This window comes from Eucalyptus grandis, chromosome 1 (assembly GCF_016545825.1).
Source record: "Eucalyptus grandis isolate ANBG69807.140 chromosome 1, ASM1654582v1, whole genome shotgun sequence".
Taxonomy (NCBI): Eukaryota; Viridiplantae; Streptophyta; class Magnoliopsida; order Myrtales; family Myrtaceae; genus Eucalyptus; species Eucalyptus grandis.
In genome coordinates, this window is record NC_052612.1 from 49,560,635 (window position 1) to 49,577,469 (window position 16,835).

At 40.1% G+C, this 16,835-nt stretch overlaps 1 protein-coding gene across 1 annotated transcript; it reads left to right on the top strand.

Moving 5' to 3' along the window:
* The first annotated feature begins 970 nt into the window (after positions 1–970).
* Positions 971–2,958, top strand: LOC104448851 (remorin). Its single transcript, XM_010062784.3, has 5 exons — positions 971–1,380; positions 1,763–1,843; positions 1,963–2,050; positions 2,178–2,259; positions 2,508–2,958. The coding sequence occupies exons 1-5, from the start codon at positions 1,002–1,004 to the stop codon at positions 2,700–2,702; spliced, it is 825 nt and encodes a 274-aa protein (XP_010061086.1). The 5' UTR covers positions 971–1,001; the 3' UTR covers positions 2,703–2,958.
* Positions 2,959–16,835: the final 13,877 nt, after the last annotated feature.

Below are 16,835 nucleotides of genomic sequence, written 5' to 3' on the forward strand. Positions count from 1 at the left end.
CTTTCCCCACAATCTTTTGAGGTCTCTTGTTAGTGCGTCTTTAATGCGAAATATTAGTTTCCTTTTGTTTTGTTTTGTTTTTTTATTTTTTTGGGTAACGAGAAGGAATATATTCTGAAAAAGCGGCCCACTAAGACGTTTCCACAAAACAATTCAAACTAATGATGGACCGGAGCGTGTTAAAGTCTCTAACTTAGAGATTTGGAGGAGAAATTTGGGTCCTCACGCAAGTAATAGAACGTCATCAATTGGATTTTCGATTAAACAAGTGCAATACTTTTTCAAGAAAGCATGTGGCTTGAGTTTGGTTCAACTTTGAAATTGAACCTTGGATTCAATACAAATGTTGAAACTCAAAGTTTTTTTGGAAAAATGTAAATTGCATTTAGTAAAAACTCTTTAATTGAAATAATATTTGGCAAAGGGTTCTTACTGTAATTTTTCATTTTTTTAATTATAAAGAAATCAAATCCTTTGTCAACAACCCAGATTTGCGCTGCAGTCGATGGCGAGGTCACATGATCTCGGGCTGTCACTAGTGAGAGTCGCGTGATCTTAGGCAGCCATTCCATGGGTTGCACGACATCGCCGATCACTTATAAGTTAATCTAACCTCGTCGGCCCTCACCGATTGCCCTTACAAAGAAGATTAACAATAGCGATGAGAGGTAAAACTAAAAATTGAAAGTTTTGCCAAACCCCTCAGCATATTCTTAAGGGGTTTTAGAGGCCAAGAACCCTTCGAGAAAATTGAACCAAACAAACTTTAAGTTTATAAATTTTCTCTATTTATTTTGTGAGAAATGAATGATTTGAAAAATATTTTTCTCGAAAAAATTCTCTTGTGCTCGGTTAAAGAATTTAATCGATGAGAAATGTTTTCATTATTAACAATAATTTGTATTTAAATAATAATGAAATGAGATTTTCTTTCGTGAGGGGGCATTAAGGTCAAACCAATATGCTCATTTTGCTTACAATCCTGGAAAACGAAAGACTTTATGTCCAGCCATCCCCACCTGGACACTGTGCCAACTCACAGAAGCTCTCCATTACCTACCGTCCAGCTCTCCTCATCTCTCTTTCTGGCCTTCTATAATATCTCCACCAGCGCTCTGTCGTCTCTTTCTGTTTTCGTTTCTTCTGTCACCTTCGCTCCCCAGCCTCTACCTGGCGATCACCTTCCTCAGCGCCTCCCTTTGGTAAATTCAGCAGCCATGGCCGAGGAAGAACCCAAGACGGTGCAGCCCCAGGCCCCGTCGGAGCCTCCTCCGGCGGAGACCCCGAAGGACGTCGCGGAGGAGAAGCCCCTGATCCCGCCGCCTCCCGAGGAGGAGAAGCAGCCCACCGCGGAACCCAAGGCCCTCGCCGTCGTCGAAAGTAGTAACGGGTTCTTTAAGTTTTCTCCGTTTCCATCTTGCTTTTTAGGCTTTGGCGTTAGAGGTTGGCGTCCGTTTTCTGCGGGTGATGGAAAGTTGATTGCTTTTCAATCCTTCGTGTGCTGTAGAATTGAGAAAGAATAGGGAAAAAAATAAAAAAAGATTCTGGGGTTCATGTGCTATCATCAGAGCCGATGCGATTATGCAAGTCGTCTGTCGTTCTAATTTGCATCTGGTTTGGTTTCAGATGATTGCTTAGTTTGAACGAGAAGGTTCCTTAATAGTTTCTATGCTTCGAACAGTTTGTGTCGATATTATGGAATTTTATTGTGGGTTTGTTAATTTTTGTGTGATCTTAACGTTTGTCGTTGTATTCATGGCAGAGCCTGCTGAGACTGTTAAAGAGAAAGTAGAGCCTGCTGAGACTGTTAAAGAGAAAGTCTCCGAAGGCTCTGGTCACCGAGGTGAATTGAATAAATTTTTTAAAATAAATTTCATGGTTTAATTTTATGTTTTTTCTAGCTTGAAGATCTTTATAAGCGTTTGATATCACGTCGGAATGATATCTTCGTGAACTCTTCAGATAGGGAGCTCGCGAGAGTCGAAACAGAGAAGAAGATGTCTCTCATCAGAGCATGGGAAGAAAGTGAGAAGTGCAAAGCTGAGAATAAGTAAGATCGAGTCACTGTTCTGATGGGGGTTTAGAGAAATCCAGTTTATTTAACTCATCTGAGCTTTGCCTGTTTAATTTCCATGGCATACACAACAAGCAGATTAACAAGAAATTTTTTTTGGCAGGGCTCACAAGAAATTATCTGCTATTGGGGCATGGGAGAACAGCAAAAAAGCATCTGTAGAAGCTGAGCTGAAGAAAATTGAGGTACCACACCATGAATTTGGGAATGTTAAAGTTACTTCTGAATCTGTTCATCCAGTTCGATTGTTTTCATTATGATTCACATGCCCAATTATCTTTCCTTCGACGTCAATCATGAATTGAAGATGTGATGTATTGTCTCGGACACAAATATAAGTTATCAGAATGTTTCCCCTGATTTGGCTCTGCATCCGATAAGAATACGCCCTTTTCCACCTTGACTGACTTTGCTCTGTTTCTTTGCCAATTAGGAAAAGTTGGAGAAGCAGAAGGCAGAATATGTGGAGAAAATGAAGAACAAAATTGCCGCCTTCCACAAGGCCGCAGAGGAAAAGAGGGCGCTCATAGAAGCCAAACGAGGGGAGGATATTCTCAAGGCAGAGGAATTAGCCGCCAAGTACCGTGCCAAAGGGACCACTCCCAAGAAGCTCCTCAGTATTTTTTGAGGCTGAAGATTTTTTTTGGCCATGTTGTGTAATCATCAATACATACTGTAAATGTTATTTTGTTTGGGTTTCATTTGTCAGGCTATTACATCATCCGAGTGCTCGTCATGGTTTTGACATTTGCTGCTGATTTGGTGTTAGTCGCATTGTTGGTAGCTGATTCTTCTTTGGGTGTACATGACAGTTCTGTCAAACATGTAAGAAACGTGTATAAGTACAGTTTATGAACTTTGTGTGGACAAGGGTTTGCTTTAGACAGTTTGTACGCTATCTATGCTGCTTTTCTACTAATATTAGTAACTTTTCGGTGATGGTGAAAGGGAGGGAGACCAAAATTTAAATAATGTAGAAAAATCATAATAAATGGGTTACGAGCTATGTAGCACGAACATTTTCCAGAAGTCTTTGTGTCGTGTCCGACACTTCGACAAGTGTCCGATACGCTCCGACACGCGGTCAACGAGTGTTGAAAAATTCGACATGTGGTCAACTCTCTCCAACATGCTCCGACACGCGAGTCCAGAATTCCGACACGCGATTCCGACAAGCACGGGGTCAATTTTAAAAATTTCTAATACTTGAGAGGTCAAAATATAAATATACACAAAATAAGTAATAAAAGAAGTAATAAAATTGCTATAAATATACAAGCACGGGGTCAATTTTTTTTTTTTTTTCAGTTTTGCTTTTTTAGAATTGTTTTATTTTTTAAAAAGTCTTTTACTATGAAAGAAGTAATAAAAAATGCAATATATGATAAATAAATAAATTTAAAAATATTATTTCAGCATTTTTCTTTAAACAATGTTTTTTTCCTTTAAGTTTTGTGTATTATTGTAACAAATTAAAATAATGAATGATATTATTTAATATTTTTCGTGTAAATTAATTCTAGGCTATTTTATTATTTATTTATGTATTTATATATAAAAATATATTTAATATATAACGTGTCGAACGTGTCGAAATTCTCTATTTTTAAGAAATGACGTGTCGGCGTGTCGTGTCGTGTCGCGTGTCACATGTCCATGTCAGTGTTACATAAATTACGAGTATGAGAATGACCGGGCTGCTAGTTTAGGTGGACAGGAGAACCTCTTGAGCTCCGCCGGCGAAGAGGACCCCAAAAGGGTTGGTGTTGGATTATTCCACGCATCCCCCGTTGATATTCAAACTTTTGTCGACCTTTTAGGTATCCTTCGTTTTACAAAAATAAAATAAAATAAAATAATATCCATATACATATATAAATAGCATGTAAAAAGATGAATGAAAAAAAGGAAAAAATAAATAAAAAGAGGGATAATATCGAGCGGATCGGTGTGTCCAGCCCACTTAGCAGAATTTTCAGCCCACCTTCTTGTGTTTTTCTAGGCTCAATTTTCTTTCCTTCTTTTAGGCCCAATACTTCTTTTTCTCACCGATCGACCACGCCATCCCGTTTTCTCGGTGACCGTACGTCAGCTCACCACTTGCCGTCGGCGACCTCGAGGAGCGGCGACCGGCGATTTCAATTGATAGATTGGGTAGCCGTTCGTCGGAATCAACCTCACGGAGCTTCATCTCTCCAAATTCGATACGCTTACTCCAAAGATGATGGAGCGAGCGATTGCAGGGCCTGAAGAACCGGTCAATGGCAGTCGGCTAAAGCAACAAACGGAACGAACGCGACACGATGATGGAAATCCATCAACCAGCAGTTTCATATCCATGCTCGTGATTTCATCATCAGGATATCTCTGCCGCTGATGCTTTTTCTCTCCAGCCCTGTCGCTGGTCTTACGATCTTGCTACCTGCTCAAGATGAATCATCGTCTTAGCATTCGCCTTTGTATCGCTTCGGTTCATTCAATACGCTCACCAGGTGAGTTTGATGAAATGCCACAGTGAAGGACTGGTCGAGACTCTTTTGCTTTTCCTCTCTTCTCGGTCGACAGTTGTCGTCTGAGCAACGTCCCTCTGTTTCACTTCACCATTTAGATGAGAGAATGGAGAGGAGGTCGGGAAAGGCTCTTGGATCCTCTGTCTTCACGGTCACCCCTGGTTCAATCTGGCTATCGTGGCATATTTTCCACCCGCATTACGTTTCCTGTTCCGTGAAAATCGATCATCAATTCGTTTCTTTTGAGATCCGACAGTCTCGAAGAAGCCAGTTCGTGTTCGATTATCAACTATCAACTCCGATCTCCACCCGACAGCAATTTTGGAAGTCGTTCGTGATCTTGCGGATCAAAAGATAGATACAATTTGTTATCCTGACGAACAAGAAAACCAAGTTAATACTCTTTAAACCTTTGATCTGATGAAGCGAGGCCACTTGTGGCAATTTTCGGATCGCAGCCAGGTGGCCAGGGCTAGGATCATCATTCTGAATGCTCAATAATAGTTCGAGATGGATATGTATGGATATGACGTTAATCAATGGCTGTTGAGGTATGATTGGTGGGTGTTGGTAGTGTAAATGCGATTTCTGGACTGATTGCGCAATTTTGATGATTTGATGATGTATATGGCTGATTTTCATGATGTGATCAACTAGAATGCCAGTAATCTCCATTAGCTCCATTTTGACATATCATACATCATCATATGATGGCATTTGCATGCTAAGATCGAGTAGTGATATTAGATTTAGAATCTGAACTCTGAATGTGTTCTCTTCTGTCTGACCTGGCTGTTTTGTCGAATTTTTATGATGTGATTTAGGTGTCGATGTCTTCATAGAATTTGTTCATCACATCTAGGCCTAGGTCATATCCATTCAAAGAGACGTGCTGGTTTATGGAATTTTAATTTCTAGTTTGACCTTCACGTACTCTCTGATTTTTACAAAATTCTGTGTTCAGAATACGATTATGCTTCTTTCATGAAAAATGTTCATCATATCCATGTCTGTATTAATTTTTTTTTTTCAGAAAATAAAAGGTTCATTTGCTATTTTTAGCCATCCTTCTAAAGTTACAGTAATATTCTGAAATTTTGGTTCACAGTCAGACCTTCATGCATTCCGAAATTCTTAGAAAATCATACATTCAAGATTTGAAAGCACGTTTTTCATGAAAGTATTAGACAAAATTTCAAACTTTGTCTAGACATTAATTCCATTGAATCCAAAGCACATTAGGGTACTCAAAAGGCTCGATCAGTGCGCCTGGTCAATTCACGTCCAGGTCTTCCTCGAATACCCGGGTGTGACTTTGCATTTTTAATGAGATCATTGTCCTTTGAATATCCTCAAAACATCAAAGTCGAAGCCAACTTCCAAACCTTTGATTTGATGTTAGTTTCATTAGGATTGAAGCTAGTTTAGCCGTCCTTAGGGTTTGATCAGTGTGCATGGTCAATTTGTACCCAAACCCTGAAGTTAATCTTCTTGGGACTTCTGAATTGGTTTCATTATTTTTAATGAAGCTAAAGTCCCCATTTGCAAATTTATCAAACATGAAACTTGTCCATCTCTGTCTCAACTTGATGCATGCAAATTTTTGGATCTGTATTCCAAGGTTTGATGGCTTCGATAAAAATTACATTTGAATTGGGTCTGCCCTGTTTTCCATAATAGAGTTTTTTATGACATCCGCATGTAGATAGATTTTCCTGCATTAATCCATTGTTCATCTCATAAAACTCAAAACTGAGAATTTGTTTAGTACACTTTGTTCTACATGCATGAAGGTTTCCACTCATTTTCAAAGTTGCTTGGCATTCTTTCCAAATTTCATCATGTTTAGACCCGAATAGGGTCAAATCTTGAACCCCTTTCTGTGAATCTTCCATTTTGAGTCAAATGACTTAGAATCAATTTAATTGGTCTTCTGAACATTTGTTGTGCATTTCATTAGCTTTCCAATGGCGTATGGCTTGTATCGTTTGGTGATCATTTGGTTGCGGGACTAATGTAATCAAGTCTCCAGTCTAAAATCTTTAGTTGCAACAATAATAAGATACTCTCCAATATCGTGCTCGGTTTCTAGCCGACAAAAAAATATTAGTGGTGGCTCTTTAGTTGAAATTCACATAGGATTAATTGAATAGGAATTAGACTGCTCAATGTCACGCGAGGTATGGACTTGGGAGAGCCTAAGTCAATAGAAGGCCGTCAACCCAAAGTTGACAATACCCCTAAACCTAGCTCTCTCTTCCCCAAAGCATTAAGTCGTGACGTCCCCGAGTCACATAAAAAGGCCACGATCTATGCTGTTTCTGAGGCACGGAGAAATTTGTCTACCGGTGAGCATGAAGTTTCCTGTGTCCTTACCATTGGTCGAGATGTCAACTAAAGGGGAATGGATGGTATCAGCCTTTTTCCAAGCGTTTATGAAGCCCTCAACCGTCCCGCATATCTCACAAATGAAGTCCGGATGGATCTTACATTGATATGAGTTATCGATTTCTTTGCCCACCCCTCTACTAGTTCGAACTCCTGGGTCGGGAAACGATATTTGAACCAGAACTTGCCAGGCGCCCCTTCCCAAAGGCAAGGTACTTTTCATGCTTAAATTTTTGAGTTAGATGCTCAAAGCATAACAGAGATGCTTCCCACTATTTTTCTGATGGAGTAACTTATGCGCTTTGCGTACTGATCATTTCCTCAGACCTGTGCTAAGCCAATCAGAGTTGTACAGCCTCACAGTTCGCAGGCAAACTGAGTTCAACGGATAAATACCCCGGCAATCTAATCTGATAGGGTAGTGTAAATCTATGAGGATCGATTAGCTGCGTACACTGAAATGCGGGAATAACGGTGCACAGAGGAAAATCACTGCTAATTGGTACCATAACGTCCCGCCAAGGGGTGTCATTCTCTACTTTAGAAAGGCTTACCGATCCTAAAATTGCGTAAGGGTCCAACATCCTTTGCCTACAATTTATTTTTCTTTCCTTTTATCAGCACAAACCCCGCGCATGGGAATGTCTATATTTTTCACAATAATTCAGATCTACCATATCGAAACAAAATTGATTCTAGGGGTGATCGGGTCTAGGGTGGATAGGGTTTAGACCTTGTACTCGACCATTTTATAATTGGTTCTCCTTTTTTGGACCCTATACTCGACCCTGTTTGTATTAGACCCTGTACTTGACCTACATTGTTTTTCCGATCCGATTTTAGGGTTGTTGACACCTAAATTTTGGCGGACCGCTTATTTATTTAGTGCATAGAAAATTAAAGGTTAATTTTATCCCTAAAAAAAAAAAAAATTTAATTGCATAACATATAGTTTAGAAGCATTTTACATTATTCTTTTATCACTTTTGCATTTGATCAGCGGCGGATGAGCTTCACCTTTATGAGTTGACAATTCGGTATTTTCAGAATAGATTCATATTATTCTTCCAATATTCAGTAATTATTTCATATATTCACATTAGGCGATATATTACAGAAGATTGGAAGTTTAAGCACGAAATATCAAGAAGAATATCACACGTGGGGATATTTTGAGCGATATATTCTATGTCTCAAGATAAGAAATATTTCATAATCAAAGGAGATTTCGTGCGTGAGCTGAGAAAGGAAGTGAAATAATTCACGAAAATCAAAGTTATTCACCTATATAAGAGCCACGTACGGAGAAGAAAAGGGGGGGCACTCATCGAATACACGGCCGCACGAGAGGGGGTTTTACTTTTGTTTTTTTTGGGATTTTCTTTTGGTCAAAGAAAACACAAAAGTTTTGCTTCTGCAGAGGGTACAGAGCAGCAGAGAGGAAGAGACAGGAGAGAGGGAGATGTGAGGGAGGCGTGCGGCCAGCAGAGGAGAGAAGAAAGGAAAAAACAGAAGGAAGAAAGGAAAAAACAGAAGGAAGAAAACACTGTTCTTCTTCCTCGCTGGTCCCTCCACCGGTGCAGGTCGCGCTCGCACCACGACGCCAGAAGCCGCCACTCCCGCGCCTACCCCTCCGCACCGCCACCGTGTTGCTCCTTCGCCACCCGAAGCCGAAGTCCCGCGCCCACGCCGCCGCGCCTCCCAAGCTCCCCTGCTGACGCTCCACCGCCTCCACGAGCAGCACCGCCGCTCCGCCCGAGCCCGAGACGACGCCGAGCCGCCCCTGCCGAGCCGTTCCATCCTCTGCTGTAGCGCCTCCGGCTCCCTCGCTGCGACCCAGCGCCGACGACCGCCGTGCACGACTTCCTCCCGCGACGCCAGCGACCCCCGAAACCTGCCGGCCACCACCGCGCCTCCACGAGTTCCCCGACGCCGCTCGGAGCCGAACCCTCTGCACAGCACTTGCTGTTCGCAATTGGCAGTGACCCGCGAGTCCCCCACGCCGGTCTCCGCCGTTCCTCTTGTTGCCGGAGCTCTTCCACCACGGGTTTGCCCTCGCCGGAACCCTTCGCCGGAGTCCCAAACCGGTGGTCAAGATTTTCTTTTATTAAAAAAGGAAAAAAAAAATCGAATTAGGTAGATTTGCTTTATTTTATTAGGCTGAATTATTTTATCTTATCTTATTTTATATCTTGGTTTCTTTGTTTGAAATATTTCTCTATGCATAATTGGAAATCTCAATATGTCACTTGATTCGCAACCACGCTGTGATTTTTTATTTCATCTATGAGCTTTAGATGAAATAATTAATCAAGTGGGAGTAAAATTGATAATTTGATCTTTAAGGCTTAAGATCAATTTATCGATTTTATTAGCGAAATATTATCTCTTGATCCGAATGATGTGCGATTTTTGATGATTTTGAATGAATTGTCTCGTTTTAATTGCCTTGTTTATCTCGAGATATATTTGAGTTAGAATATTGCATGTCTTAGGGTTTACATGTTTAGAATAGGAATTTTATTTCCAATTTGAGAAAAATCAAAAAAATCCAAATTCAAATAAATCAATTTAGGTTGCTAGATTTTAATTGCATGTTTAATTATTTGGCAATTATTAATTTAAAAAAAAAAGAGGAAAAAAGGAAAAACACAAAAAAAAGTCATCATACACTTGTCATGTAGAATTAGGGCATATTTTGCATGTCATTGCATATTAGGGTTAAATGGCACTTAGTTTAATTTAGATCATTTTTTTTTATAAGTTTAGGCATTTTTAATAGATTGCATTTTAGGATCATTTAGGTTAAAATAATATTTTAGTTCAAATTAGGATTTGGCTCAACCTAATTCCTAATATAAACTAATTAGGATCTTAATCTAATTAGGTAATTTTCACATTTCACCTAATTTCGAATTTCATGAAAAATACAAAAAAATGCCATAAGTTGAATTAGTTTTATTTTCTAGGATAGATTGCATTCTTTTAGGAAAAAGAAAGAAAAGAAAGAAAAGAAAATGTCACATGCACATCATTAGGATTAGATTCATTAAAATGCATGTCATGTGGTAGTTGTTGCTAGGCCCATTCAACTAGGAGTTACATGTCATTAGAGTTAGGTCATTTAGTTAATATTGCATTGCATATTGCATAATTTTCATTAAATAAGTGAAAACAAAAAAAGAAATTGCGTGTTAATTAGAAACCATATCCAGGGTTGTTGATGTGGATTTTAAATTAACATTGCGGATCTTTCGTTGCTACAAGGTAAGTCCTGCATTTTTCTATTTGCTTTCTTGGGTGTTAAATTGATGGATTGCACACCCGCATGATCGCCTCGCATGTTAGAGAATTAGATTTAAAATTAATCCAAGCTGCCTGCAAAACATTTTCTTTGAAATAAAAGAGAAAGGTACCGAAAGGGCGTTAGAAAAGTCTAGCGTAACCAAGTCCCCGAATTCATAATCTCTTGTTCGTAGGAGTAAAGTAAATCTCCCGTTACTTTACTTGGGTTTCTAATCGACCCACCAAAAATAGATTAGTGGCGACTCCTAAATAAAATCCATTTGCATGTTAAGAACTTGAACCTAAGTCGCGAATTGGTATGGGCTTGGGAGAGCCCGAGTTAAGTTTAGGCTTAACAATCCATTAGCCAAACCCTAGGTGGTTCACACCCCGAAAAATTTTGGTCGCGACAAGGGTCAACCCTATTTTTATTGAAACATGTTTTGCAATCTCTCGATATCTTATACAACTTCAAATTTTATATTAATACTCAAGAAAATAACGTAATCCTCCTAATTTGTACTGAAACATTAAACACTTGTAATAAATAAATACATGAATAAAATCATAAGGCAAAGAATTAACAACAAACATGGGTTTAATATTAGTCTTATTCTTGCAATTACTACATGAAGCTACTCATTTATGCAAGCATAACTTCTCATATAAAAGAGAAACTAGGTGAGCCAATCCATCTGCTACACAAAAATTTGGTGGTGATGAATACCGTCTGTCCGTCGGACGGTGCGAGAGGGAGCCGATGAGGGAGGGAAGCAAGTGAGGAAGAGGAACAACGAAGGAGGAGTGTTGTGTGTGTTTGAGAGAGCAAAGAGGAAAAACGTCGTGTGATTGCGGGAGTAAAAATAGAAATAAGGGGAAAAAATAGGGTTTTAGACCTATACTTACAAAACCGGTTCCAAAATCGGTTCGGGAATTGGTTCCTGAGTAAGTAATCAATTAGACCCAGTTCTCAATCCGGTTTAAACCGGTTCCGAATTTTGGGAACCAGTTCTCAGACCGATTTCAATGGGAACCGGTTCCCGACCCTATTTTCCAGGTGGGCCGATCCGGTTCTCAGGTATACCCGGTCCAGTTGCACACCCTAATTGATTTTACACACACTTGAACACATAATATGTATGATGTTTTGAGGTCGTTTGTTGATATGGATTTAATGAGAAATTTCGGTTTCCATTTGTCTTTTTTTATTTTTTTAACAAGAAGGAATATATTCTTACAAGGCGGCCGGTGAAATGGTTTACACAAAACAATTCAAATTAATGATGGGCCCTCATGTTGGTAGTATAACGTCATCAATTGGATTTTCAATTAAACAAGTACAATATTTTTTCGAGAAAGCATGTCAGCGATGTAATAGGCCGTTTTTCCATCTATTTCATAAGAAGTGAATAGTTTGGAAAATACTTTTCCTAGAAAAAATTATTTATACTGCTTGAAATAATTAATTGACCAAAAAATATTTTCATTACTAAAAACAATTTATATCTAAATATAATAAAAACGAGATTTTCTTTCTGAGGCAATGAGATAAAATCCATTTGCTTATTTGCTTATGATCTTGGAAAACGAAAGACTTTATTTCTAGAGTAACGGTAGGGCTTATGTGATGATAGGAACGGTCTAACATCAACCGTATGGAGAAAATAGGGACACTGTTTCCATCGGTTTTTCTTTTCTTTTTTCTTTTTACTTCCCATGACATCCTATTATCTATGCTACATTAGAGGAATTGAAAAGGAAAATTATTAGCTCACAGCTAACGGTACTGAATCACAAGTGAAAAAAATCCTAGTAAGTGGAACGCTTTGAATATTAAGAATGGAAAAGCAATTTAAATGCCGTTATACAGATAATCATAGGTAAAAAATATTACTAATTTAAAAATCATTAATGCCATCTATTAAAATTAAAAGATGAAAAACATTTAAAATATTATCTTTACAACTAATAATGCAATCACTATTCAATGAAACAGCTCTTCCTTCCTTTTTCTTTCATATCAAATTGCTATAGAAGGACTCTCGAATAACCTATAATCAAAAACCACTTATGTAGATTTTGCATAAAAATAGATGAACTAAAGAAAATATTAAGATAAAATAATAATTAGAAAATGAAAAAATTATCCTATCAATGCAAGTCTATTAGATGAAGACATGCAATACGAATTCTCCGTCTGAATGAGATTAGGAAAAATAATTAAGCATTCTATGTCTAAATAATCGGAAGTTTGAAGTATATTAAATAATCACATTCCCATTTAAGTCCACGGTAAGTGGAGACTTTATTTGGGAACTGTCATCCCCAAATATTTGAGAATGACTCCTTTAAAAGTTGCAATTTAAATTGTTTAGTCGACTTAAACTTCTCTTTGATTGGAAAAATATCCACTTATTGGAATTCTTTTATTTGTGATTTTAGTACAATTAGCTAATTGTCACAGGTTGATCGATCTCGCGTTTCCTAACCCGTGTGGTTTTAGGATTTCTTCTAAATTAGCCTTACACACAACTTGACTCACAAGGATTGTATAAAGAGTAATGATAGTGTTCATTTGATTGTGAATGAGGTGATGCAACTTAGCAGGAGGGGCCCCCTATATATAAGTATAGGGCCAATCTCATTCGTAGATCTACTCTTTGATCTAACAGTGGCATTTAAACCTCCCTCAATCATTACATAGTTGTACGAGATCACTCAAGAGACCCTAGGGCTTTCGGAAGCTTAAGGGCCATTTGCTTTGGAAAGCTAAAGAGTCACTTGCCCATGGATAGGCTCGAACTTGGTCATGGATAGGCCATGGCTTAGTGCTTGGGAAACTTTTAGAACACGTCCACTTATTAGGCCATGTCAACAGTGCCATGTCAATCTCCCCCACCTATTCGGGCAGCGCACTCATAGCATCTTTGGCATGAAAGGTATCAATGTATTCCTGAACTACGAAAGAACTTCGGCAAGCTCCCGACTTGCTTCACTCTTCAAAAGACCTCTCCATCGGACCATGTACTCTCGATTTGGCGCACAATATCATTTTTGTATGACTCAATTCGCCATGATGCACTCGACATCTTGATCATACGAGGTTTGTGCCTCAAGAGGTGTCCATTGCGATTCCCTTTGATCCAGATCTTCCTCGTCTACGTGAAAGGATTAAGCATACTAACGTGAAATACTGGATGTACCTTGAGTTTTGACAGCAAGTCCAACTTGTATGCGTCCTTCGTTGTAGCACTCAAAATGGCCCATCATAGCAACCAATCAACCCCTTATGCACGTCCCTGTATCATAGAACCAAGTGCAACTTGGCTAACGCTAGATCTTTGACTTGGAACTCCACGTGTTGTCATTTCTTATCGGCCCGCTTCTTCAAGCACTTTGAGACCTTATATAGACATGTTCACGCTAAGTCCACTTATTCGTGCCATTTCTTAGCAAAATTGTATGGGGGTGGACTAGTCCCTCGATAACCTGTGGCAACCTCACTCGAAGTGAGCAGTTGTTGCTCCGTCACAATCTCGAATGGGCTCCAATTTGTGGACTCACTCTCCTGTAAATTGTACAAGAATAAACCACATCGATTAGCTTTGGCCAATTCACTTGCGCTGTGCTCACATTGTGCTAAAGGTACATTTTGAGGAGTGCATTCATCCTCTTTGTCTGATCGTCAATTTGAGGATGCAAACTAGTGGAAAAGTGAGGTATGACCCCCAACAACTAGAAGAGCTTGGTCCATAATTTCCATGTGAACTAAGGATCATTGTTGCTCATGATCATTCGTGGAACTCCCTAATACTTGACAACGTGGTTGATAAATAGCTTGGCAGCCTCCTCACTTGGAAAATTCTTAGTCGCTGGCACAAATGTCGCGTATTTGGAGAATCGATCCATTACGACCATGAAAGTCCAACACCCTTCAGACTTTGGTAGGTTCACGATAAAATCCAGGGAGACGCTCTCCTATGGACACTCCAGGATAGGAAGTGGCTCGAGGAGCCTTGGTGATGAACTTCGTTTGATCTTGTCTTGTTGACATACATGACACATTTTCACGTAGGTTTCAACATTGTCTCGCAAATAAGACTAGCAGTATTGATCCTCCACAGGCGTCATTATGCGGTGGATCCCTAGATGATTTGCCCACTTAGAATCGTGGCACTTGTGTAATACTTTCTTCCTCAATTTACATGGAGTGGCACATAGAGTCACCGCCTCTTTGTGTAAAGAGACCATCCTCACTCCAAAATCATCGGGTCTTGCCTTCTTGTGCATACCCAAGGAGTGCCTTGGCCATTGGGTCATGTTTGAGCCATTCCTTGATGTGATTAATCCATGGGTATTCGGGTTGACTCATAGTAGTCGCCAATTCCATCTTCCGACTAAGTGTGTTAAGCACGGAGTAAGCCTTCCCCAGCTTGTACTCTAGCACATAGTTAAATTCCGATAGAAAAGTCTTGCTATTGAGCTTACTTCGGACTCAGCTTCTTTTGGTTTTGGACATAGCTTATGCTCACATTGTCCGTTTGCACGACGAACTTGGACCCTAAGAGATAGTGCCTCCACATACGAAAGTAATGCACTGCCACAGTCGTCTCCTTCTTAAGGATCATGTTCCGTCACTTGGTATCGTTGAGCTTTTGGGACTTGAACGCCATCGGCTGTCCATTCTAGATAAGAACACCACCTATTGCAAAGTCAAAAGCGTCGGTCTCCACCTCGTATGATTTAGCATGATCAAGCAGCACAAGCATTGGTTCCTTAGTCATCGGTTGCTTCAACGGAGTGAACGCCTTTGGCATTAATCCGTCCACTTCCAAGGTTTCTCCTTCTTTAGCATGTTTGTGAGTGGCATAGTGATGCTCAAAAGGCTTTGAATGAAGCGTCAATAATAGTTCGTGAGGCAAAGAAACAACCCCAACTCCATTTCTTGGTCGACGGCTCTCATTCCATGATGGCTCAGATCTTGGCTGCATCCATCCGCACTCATCCACTCTCGACGATGTGCCCCAAGAGTGAGACTTCCCTTTGCACAAAGGCGCATTTCTCCCACTTGACGTATAAGTCATTTTCCCATAAGACTTGAAAGACTTGCCTTAAATGCACCATGTGTTCCTTGAGTGTCTAGCTTTAAACTATAATATCATCAAGGTAGACTACAACAAACCGATCAAGGAGCGGGTGGAATATCTTGCTCACTAAGGTACAGAACGTGGCCGGAGTATTAGTTAAGCCACATGGCATGACGAGGAACTCATATGATCCATATCGTGTCACACATGTGGTCCTTAGCTCGTTTCCTTTGGCTATCCAAACTTGATAGTAGCTTGATCAAAAATCAAGCTTTGCAAACCATTATGCTCTTCTAAGCTGATTGAATAGGTCCACAATGAGAGGGATTAGGTACTTGTTTTTTATGGTGAGCTTGTTCAATGCCCAGTAGTTGATGCACGTCCGGAGTGACTCATTGTGCTTCTTTTGGAACAAGATAGGGGTGTCGAATAGAGCCTTAGATGGCCGAATATGACTCGCATCAAGCAATCCCTTGAGTTTCTTACACAATTCTTCCAATTTATGGGGTGCCATGCGATAGGGTGTTAGGGTGGATGGTCGAGAATTGAGTACGAGCTTGATCCTATGACCTACCCCTCTTCAAGGTGGAAGCTTTTTTGCCAACTTGGAGGGTATCACGTCCTTGAACGAGTCAAGGACTCAGGTACCTCCCTTGGAATGTCACTCCCCTCACCCTTAGCATTCTCTGCCTTCAAGGCCGTCAAGTAGGTAACCTCTCCTTTTCTTACTTCCTTAGATAGATGCATCATTGAGAGCATCTTATGATCACGACCCGACTCCCGATGGATCGGGCTCACACATTGACAACACACATCTAAAATGCATATATAATCGACGAATGGCATAATAACAACATCGATCCAATCTAGGAATTTCATTCTTATGACAAAATCATGATTGTTTACCTCAAGGGTTTCTTTGTTCTTTTATTGTATGATGTTAATCTTCACGTCCTTAGCCACACTACTAGCCGGGATCTCCTTGGAGTTCACTATCTTGAGCCACTTGGTTCCTTTCTCAACCCGAAAGTTGAGTTTCTTTGTGGCTTCTTTTAATATGAAGAGATTGGATGCCCCAGTGTTCATGCATGGTCTCGCCGTTCTTTAGGTCTATGAAATAAGTCCTTTAGGCTCCTTCTCCTTCTTGGCCTTGATCAAACTAAGGATTTGCAACAATCTTGGCCGTGATTCCTCAAGTGGCTCATCCCCTTTGCATAGGGCCACCAACTTGTCCCTTTTCGGGCAGTCCCGAGTCATATGTGGACCATCGCAAAAGAAGCATTTGTAGGTGTATACCTTTCCCAATCCCTAGCCACTTGACTTCGATTTGCCTCCATTTGAGCGATTGTACTTGTTTCGATTTCCCCCACCATTGACATTTTCCTTCGAATAAGGGCCCAACTTCATTATGGAAGGTGGCTTGTACTACACAAGGGACTTCGCCATGGAGATGGCTGTCGTGAGATCCCTTGTGTTGCATTGTTTGAACTC

Bases quoted from the DNA above. Each gene is read 5' to 3' on its own strand.
- LOC104448851 (XM_010062784.3), top strand. From the start codon at position 1,002: ATGTCCAGCCATCCCCACCTGGACACTGTGCCAACTCACAGAAGCTCT. The intron at 1,381-1,762 runs GTAGTAACGGGT...TATTCATGGCAG, and splicing joins GGCCCTCGCCGTCGTCGAAA to AGCCTGCTGAGACTGTTAAA. The intron at 1,844-1,962 runs GTGAATTGAATA...TGAACTCTTCAG, and splicing joins CGAAGGCTCTGGTCACCGAG to ATAGGGAGCTCGCGAGAGTC.